Below are 8,442 nucleotides of genomic sequence, written 5' to 3'. Positions count from 1 at the left end.
AAAATAATTTTTAAACATATTAGAAGACGATGTAATTTTAAAGATGTCCGTTCTTTAATTTCTCTGTAAAACAACAGGGAAAATAAAGAATGAAGTAACCGATTAAAAACCCTTCTTCCTGATATTTTGACCACAAAAACCAGTTACACTTAATGTTTTTATGCCATTATCTATTTCTCCTACGCAATGTTTTATCATCATCATAAATGCCTGTAATCTTATCTAGGAGTTTCACTATTTTTTTAGAAATACCACCATTGAAAATTTACTTCATAAATCAAATGAATTAATCAACATGAAAAGGAAATTGGAATTCCCGGACAACAAATAATTTAAAAGAACAAATTAACATTCAATATTCGCTATTTGACGATTGTATAGAGTACGATGAGATTCCTCTTTGCATTAAATGTTTTGGTTCTGTGTGTAGGATTAGGTGCCGCTTGCACATGTGTTGATATACCAACGAACGGATGTGATTCACAATATTGTAAGTCTTCATTCTTAACACTTTTGGGATGATTTCTAAATTTTTTTTAATTAATAAACATAAAGTGATGGCAATTGAATTCAGATTTTCAAATCGATTAACCACAGGACGCTCATCTGCTATTCGTATAAAAAGATATCGACGTATATTTCATTTTCCACGAATTAACAAGGGATTTAAAAATGCTTAATGTATATAAAAATGTATCTAATAAGAACACTATTTATCTTTTATTTTATTAAAAGTACCCCTCCCCTACACAAAAAAGAAACTTGTAGCAAATGAATGAAGATCTATTACAGCAAATCAAGAAGAGAAGCCATGCAAAATAACCCTGCATTAATGCATTGACTTCGCGGGTTCAAATCCCACTGTGGGACGTGGAGATAAGTCTTTCGGACCAAGGTTTAATGTTATGAGCCAGGGTCCTGTGTCGCAGTAGATGCTGTCATGGAAATTATCCCTCACTGCTAAATGGCCCTGAGTATCGAATATAGGACAAAATTTTAAGCTCTCCTCCCGCAGGTATTCATGTATGATAAGTGAATAAATTCTCGAGAGGGAAGTTAAACAAAATACTATTAAACAAACCATTAATTTTACCGTGCTTTAATTTACTCGTGTTACTTTCTGAGATATTTTATTTAAGATTTGGTTTAATAGATCAGTAACTTTTTACGAAATCAAAAGCAAAAAATACCTTGGGCATATTTAGAATACATCTTTCTATTCAAATTCAATGGACGTCCTTTGAAAACGTTAAATATCAAAATATTTCGACTTGCTTTTTTTTTCTTTTTCAAATTTTCAAATTTCAAGTACTTAGGTATTTTTGTAAAATTTCTCCTATCAGTCTAATAAAAATTTTCGTACCGGTTCCTATCCTTTTGACCGATTACCCGAGAGAAAGAGAGAGAGAGAATGAGAGAGGAAGGGAGAGAGAGAGAGAGAATGAGAGATGAGAGAAAGATCGAGAGAGAGAGAGAGAGAGGGAGGGAGAGAAGAGAGATTGAGAATGAAGGAAAGGAGAAAGAGAGAGAGAAGAGACAAAGAGGGAGAGATGTAAGTCTTAGTAGATCATAAATTTGTTTTCTATTTTTTTTAAATCACTTTAGCTATCCTGGGACAAGTATTAAGACGACAAGTCCTTGAACCTGGAGAAAATGGTAGGAGTGTTTACATAGTTAGAGTGTTACAAATCTATAAGGTACGTGTGAAGAATTTAACATTTTTTTCTTATGTTTTATCATTCATACTAAACTGGATGTTTTCATTAAGATTTAACATACCTTCAATGTGGTGTATGTAGTGCATCAGATAAAGATTTAGTCACTTTTTTTCAAATTTTTCGCCTATGAAATAAAACTTCAGTCTATCAGAATACACTCAAAGTAAAGAATTTTGATGCAAGAGTGCATGTCAACAGGCTTCTTTTACATAATTTTAAACTATAAAGACATCGGTTCACACAATTATACATTCAAAGAAGGGCATTAGATTACTCTTGTCAATAATGAGTTATCTGTACATATGAAGCAAAGACAGATCTAGTTTTTTTTTTCAGATAAAACAATTTATTGCTGTATTAGTAATGATATATTTGTTTTTTTTTTTTTAAATCTTTTTTCGGAGGGGAGTAAAAATAGTCTTTTTTCTATCAAAGCCTTAATTTCAAGGTTCAAATGAATAGGAAAAAAAATTACAATGATTGAAAAGGAGTTCTTGCTTTCAGTCGTGTAGTATATGATGAAATTTATGAGATGATAAAAAAACACCATTAAACAAACACTAAAACTCAGAAGCAGAACGAACACGAACAACTTTAACATTAAAGTTTGGATCAGGTGCCAGAAGGAGTACGCATTCCTGTTGACCGGTCACACCCACTGTTTGCTCTTTGTCATAATCTGGAAATGGCGGGAAAATCTGCTACTATTCAGAACTTAAAAGTTTGTCTAACAATCAATATGCCAAACGTCAATTAGAACTTGCTTTAATAATTAATTGTACTTGTTGACAAGGTCATAAAAACAAAGTTGTTGATATTTTTGTTTCATCAACTTTTGACAAAGAACTGACATTAAGATATCGCTGATGTTTTAACACTGGTTATATCCATTCTTGTGTCGATACGATGTATCTTTGTATGCTTGAAACAAAGCTTTATAATAAATGTGATAACTCTAACTTTTCAATTCTCAACTTACCTTTTTATCTATTTATTATTTATTTATATCTATTTTGAGGGGTAATATGAAAACCATTTATCATTCTGTATTCAATAATCCAGCCGTGAAAAAAGAATTGGATAGATTACATGATCAGTACGTACTAGTCCTTGTTGACAAAGCAGGTAACAACGTTGTCTTTGTTTGTAAGGTTCATTACGCAGCACTGTTAAGGCTTACTATGAGAAATCAACGGAAAATAGACGTGCAAAAACGGGAACTGTGTTTAAAACCGAATTTATTTTTATTCAGCTGTTTTAATATCACAGAACTTAAATACTTTTGGAAATAGCATAGTATAACCTACTCTGTATTGTATAAAGTTTGGTCCCATCGATGGACAGTCACGTGCTGAATGCATAGTACGTGTACTGAATGTAGGTCATTAACAAATTCCAATATCGCAAGGGCATACCCTATTTGAAATTAAAAATTTCAGCTATTAATTGTTTTTGTATAATTTGGGCTTTCTGTAAAGTACTGCTGCTTTGAATAGAATTTGCGTCTTAATAGTTAAAATTTCAAGTAAATAGGCCCATGTCGAAATATGTTTGACTTTTACCAAATACTTTGTGTACTGATAAAGTCGCCCTCTCGATTCAAAGAAAGCAGCGGCACTTTTCATCTTAAGAAACATATATATTCAAAAAATGGTTAAGATTTATTTAGTGTATGCCCTTGCAAAAGAACGATTTAATGAGACACCTCGATGAAAATTATACCTAACCTGAACATAAAAACTCGCACAAAATTATTTAATACATTATCCCGATACTTCATGAATAATCACACTAAACAAAGGATATACATTGGTATTAATAGTGTATTTAAAACCTGTAAATAAAATTCTTTTTTATAATAAAACGCATTTTTCATTGTTAAAAAATCCCTCAATCTGCCTCTCACAGCACATGGAATACGTCATTTTTACAAAAATGACGTCATGATTGAAAAGTTAATCGAGATCAGTGATTTGTTTATAAACAGCTTTATGGGATTTAACTAGCAACTTTTTTTAGTGCATGGATAAGTTTTACTGTTGTTCATTATGCAAATGCAGTTTAAAATTGCAAATTATTTCATTTTTCTGTTATTATGAGGAAGACATAAAAGTCATATTTTAGTGTGACGTCACAGTAAACTTTTCTCGTATAAATTAGGCCCCGCCTCCTCATTTCAGCGTTTACAATGCTGCGTATATAAATTGTATTTAGAAGAACTTGGTTTTAATTCTACAAGTGGTAATCTAACCTATACTCATAGTTCCCTTTCTGAGGAAGCAATTCTTCAAAATCATATGTAAGTTTTGAATATTTGAATATCCCAAAGAACCAAAATTTATTTCAATTGCCTTGTATATATTGGATTCCGAAACTTCATAAGAATCCACACAAACAAAGATACATTGCAGGTTCCAGTAAATGTTCTACCAAGCTTCTTTCTCCATTCCTCACTAAGATATAAACAGTAAGGAAGGAGAAACTTCAAGAATACTGCGCAACAATATATTCAAGAAGTGGTGTGAGTCAGACCATATCTATGTGGTTTTTGGAGACTAGGTCTTCCAACAATCTAATGCAATTCCAATGGGTACCAATTTTGCCCCGTTTTTATTAGGCCTTTTTTTTGCATTCATATGAAGCGGAATTTGTGCAAAATCTTATGCATGATAAAAGGAAAACACTTGCTGTGGCTTTCAACTCGACATTTAGATATCTCGACGCCGTACTGTCAATTAATAATGGTAATTTTCATACCTTTGTCGATACGATGTCTCCTGATGAGTTTGAGATAAAAGATACTACAGAGTCTGACGCATCCGTTTCATATTTAGATATTTTACTTGAAAAGACATTAATGGTAATCACACAACCAAGCTCTATGATAAACGTGATGACTTTAACATTTCTATCATCAACTTCCCTTACTTATGCAGCGATATACCTTCATCATCTGCATATGGAGTTTACATATCTTAGTTGATTAGAAACTCAAGAGCATGCTCTACTTATGAACTATTTCTACAATGAGGTAAATTATTGACAAACAAGTTGATGAAAGTAGAATTTGAGCAGTCTCGATTAAAGTCATTTCGTAAGTTCTATGGTCGATACAATGACCTTGTCAGCGAATACAATTTATCATTGAGTCAAACGCAGACTGACGTTTGTCATACCAATTGTTGGTCCATTATTTATGCACTGAATTGAAGATGGATTTTTCCGTTATTTCCCGACAATGACAAGAAGAACACGGTGAGTGTGACCAGTAGGAATGGGATGTCCACTCCTCTATATCACCTGATCCCACCTCTGATATATTTGGAGGCCCGTGTTTGCGCTGCCCCTCTTTTGCATTTTTAAATGGACTTTTGATCTAAAATATTGCTCGTTATCTCCAAATGTTTCATACCTAAAAACCTGCAGACAATTGTATATCTCTCTTATTCAATAGCATCTCTCTTATTCAATAGCATACTCTACGTATGAAAATTTCTTATACTAGGTAAGTTATTGACAAATAAGTCGATAAAGCTAGACTATAGGCAGTCTTATTTAAAGTCGTAAGTTATATGATCTATGGTCGACACAATTCAGCAAATACAATTTATCATTAAGTCTAATGCTGATTCTCATGCCTTTAATAACACACTGAGTTTTCCACGGATTTTTCCGTTTTATCCGAACATAATATGGAGCATTCGGTTGGTGTTAGTGATCGCCAGGAGATGCTCACTCTCTATGGCAACGGATCTCGCCTTTGCTCTTTTGGGGCATCCATATTTGCTTCGCTCCCATTTTGTAAATTTTAATGGACTTTTGAGCTCAGATACTGTTCGTTTCTCCACGTATTTAATCCGTTTAGTTTATTTTGTATTAGGCTGAGAGACGCCTTCCCTACGTTTGGCCTGGCATTGTACGGATACGGGCATACCACGGAAGTGCAACCTGTGGCGTTATCTTAACAAGAGGACGACTCTACGTCATATCTGGTAAACTATTGACCTTGTACTCATTAATTATATGTCTGCGAACCATTGTTTTATCTTTTTTATAAATCCTTTTATACATCATAGTATAATTCAGTATACTCGGGCATTGAAACAATTAATAAATATAACTTGAAGATGAGTAACAGATTAATAATCTATGTTGCAAGGTTCTATTGCTTGAGTATAGTAGTATTTTGTTGTATTCATAACAATTGTTTCCTAACTTACTTTTCAACACAAACGTCCATTTCTAAAATTTTGAAATCCGATTTCATTTTATACCTCTAGCTATCATATCACCTTAAACTTGACATATTAGTTCATTAAATTTGTTGAATTCGATAGTTTTAATGTTCTGCGACACCAAGATATGAATGAAATCAATTTAAATAAAAATTCTGCTGAATAATTAACACTTTTCTAGTCTCTTAACAGGGATGGAATATATCCTTCGAATTGTCTGTAAACTGTGAGTTGACATACTATTTTGAACGAAAAATAGTATTATTTTTTTTCAAAATATATTTTAGTAAAGCTAGATGAGAATCATTGATATTATAAAATTGATTTGTCGTTGACAGCAGCGGTAAAATAAAATTCATAATTCACAGAAAACTATAAGGAAAATACAAAATCAAGTCATATTGTGTATATACATGTATTTCTTCACAGGACATACACTTTATACCGCCGACATCAACCAAAAACATACCCTGTATTATTTCTCGATCAATATTTATTCATATTTGATCAACAATAATTCTAAAGTATTTGTTGCTTTAATGCAGAACTGTGAAGAAAAGTTTACATCAGAGAAACTTATGTTGTCTAAGTGAAGTTGAGGTGGAAATACTTGATTTACATTCATTAAAATGTAAAAGAAAAGATAAAATCACATCTGAGTTGAGAAAATTGAAAAAAGACAGATTTTTATAATGAAATATATGCAGATAATTTATAATAAAACTTTTAATAATAAGTCATAAATTCTTCAATGGATCTTTATTTTCATCTTTAAATCGTGTATTCTACTCCTAACTACAGAGATATATGCCTGTAAAAATTTCTTCCTTTCATTATTTTCCAAAAATAAAAATCAAGGAAATAAATAGTGATAATTATTTAATATGCTCATTTTACTTTTTTTTTTTTTTTTTTTTTTTACATTTTTTATATTTTAAAATTGATCTTGTTTTTTTTTTAAAATTGATCTTGTTTTTTTTTAGCATCACTACATTTTTTTCTGTTGCGCTCCTGGCATATGCCTGACAAAAGTATCGATATATTTTCTGAATATTAGCGTTGAAGTCTTTATTTCCAAAATAAGCCATGTTTATTTATTTCACAGATCTTCAAAAATTATTATATAAAGAAATTCCAAAACGTCACAAAAGGTGTTGCCCTCATGCCATTTATAGCATCATTTCTTAGCATAACTTTTAAATGAATTAAGATATCAATGAAATATTACGCAGCGTTATATAAAGACACTTTTAAAGCATACTAAGAATCCTTTTTTGTTTTTGTTCTTTTTTAAATTAAGTTATTATTCATAGTTTGTTCATCTTTTTTTTCAATTACAATCACAAATAAAAAATAAATAACCAGCATAGTGAGAAATGTCATGCATAAAAAAGAAATGATGTTTGAAAGGGTAAAAAAAATGATTTCTTTTTTTTAATAGCATCGTTTTTCCTTTTTCTTCCTTAAGTATATTAATTAATCACAATGACAAATGCATCTGTTTTACCTCGTAACATTTTGTACATTTTGCACGATAATGATCAAATTCTCTAGAAGATGAGAATTAAACCACGAGTTACATTAATATTTTTTGCAAGAGAAAATAGAAAGGTTAATAAATCTAAAACGAAAACAAAACTGAAGACAAATTTTGAAACGAATGCATAAGGTTTTTAACAGAAATATTGCTCAAACAGAATGTTGTTCAGACGAAATGTTTACCTCTAAATACCAGTCTGGTTCTAACTTACATAGCAAGCATTGTTTTATTTTTTTACAGGAACTTATCAAGACTCTTCTTTGGAAACCAACTCCTGTGCATACGTCAGACAATGGAATGAAATTCCTTTTTCACAAAGATGGGATCTCTTTTGTAGACGTCTTTGAGTAAATCCTTCAATTAACATTGAATTGTAAATGTTCAATACCTTGGTGTTTAACGACATGAACTTATGTGAACTTTATAATAAAACTTTAGGAACATGCTTTGCTTTCTGTCTTTAAATTTTACCTTCAAATCAAGTAAGACTAAAAGGAAATAGTCTTCCCTTTTAAATTAAAGATACTAACCTATTCTTTCGCTAAACTCTTTTTCAGGGTGAAAATAAATAATAATTTTTAATATTTTGATGCTTGAATAACATAAAGGGTAAAGGGAAATCTCCTTCTCTTAGACAAAGAATTTTTTTGTTTTGTTTTTTCGGTTTTGTTTCGTTTCGTTTTGTTTTGTTTTGTTTTGGGGTTTTTTTTTTTTTGGGGGGGGGGGGGGGGGAATAAGCTGTCAATAAAACTTCTTCTAAATTGATTCGTTTGTTTATTGAAGACTTTATTCATTGATAATTTAGTTTTGAAAAGGATAAATTTTCACATATAGAGTAAACTTTGCTTATTGAACCCATTTAATATAAACGAGCCAGTTATCTATTCTTCTCAAACTAATTGAAGATTAATGAAAAATCCATTTATTGCTCAAGACAAGTGATGCCTGA

General features: G+C 31.1%; 1 protein-coding gene across 1 annotated transcript; it reads left to right on the top strand.

Annotated features, from left to right (window-relative positions):
- The first annotated feature begins 342 nt into the window (after positions 1-342).
- On the top strand, positions 343-7,859 carry LOC134249327 (uncharacterized). Its single transcript, XM_062731684.1, has 4 exons — positions 343-490; positions 1,606-1,697; positions 5,599-5,710; positions 7,734-7,859. The coding sequence occupies exons 1-4, from the start codon at positions 388-390 to the stop codon at positions 7,838-7,840; spliced, it is 414 nt and encodes a 137-aa protein (XP_062587668.1). The 5' UTR covers positions 343-387; the 3' UTR covers positions 7,841-7,859.
- Positions 7,860-8,442: the final 583 nt, after the last annotated feature.

This window comes from Saccostrea cucullata, unplaced genomic scaffold (genome assembly GCF_032062105.1).
Source record: "Saccostrea cucullata isolate Sc308-1 unplaced genomic scaffold, CSIRO_AGI_Scuc_v1 ctg3733, whole genome shotgun sequence".
NCBI classification, from domain to species: Eukaryota; Metazoa; Mollusca; class Bivalvia; order Ostreida; family Ostreidae; genus Saccostrea; species Saccostrea cuccullata.
Note: the sequence above shows the minus strand (reverse complement) of the source record. Positions and strands in the feature narration are given on the sequence as shown.

Bases quoted from the DNA above. Each gene is read 5' to 3' on its own strand.
- LOC134249327 (XM_062731684.1), top strand. From the start codon at position 388: ATGAGATTCCTCTTTGCATTAAATGTTTTGGTTCTGTGTGTAGGATTA. The intron at 491-1,605 runs GTAAGTCTTCAT...AAATCACTTTAG, and splicing joins CGGATGTGATTCACAATATT to CTATCCTGGGACAAGTATTA. The intron at 1,698-5,598 runs GTACGTGTGAAG...ATTTTGTATTAG, and splicing joins GAGTGTTACAAATCTATAAG to GCTGAGAGACGCCTTCCCTA.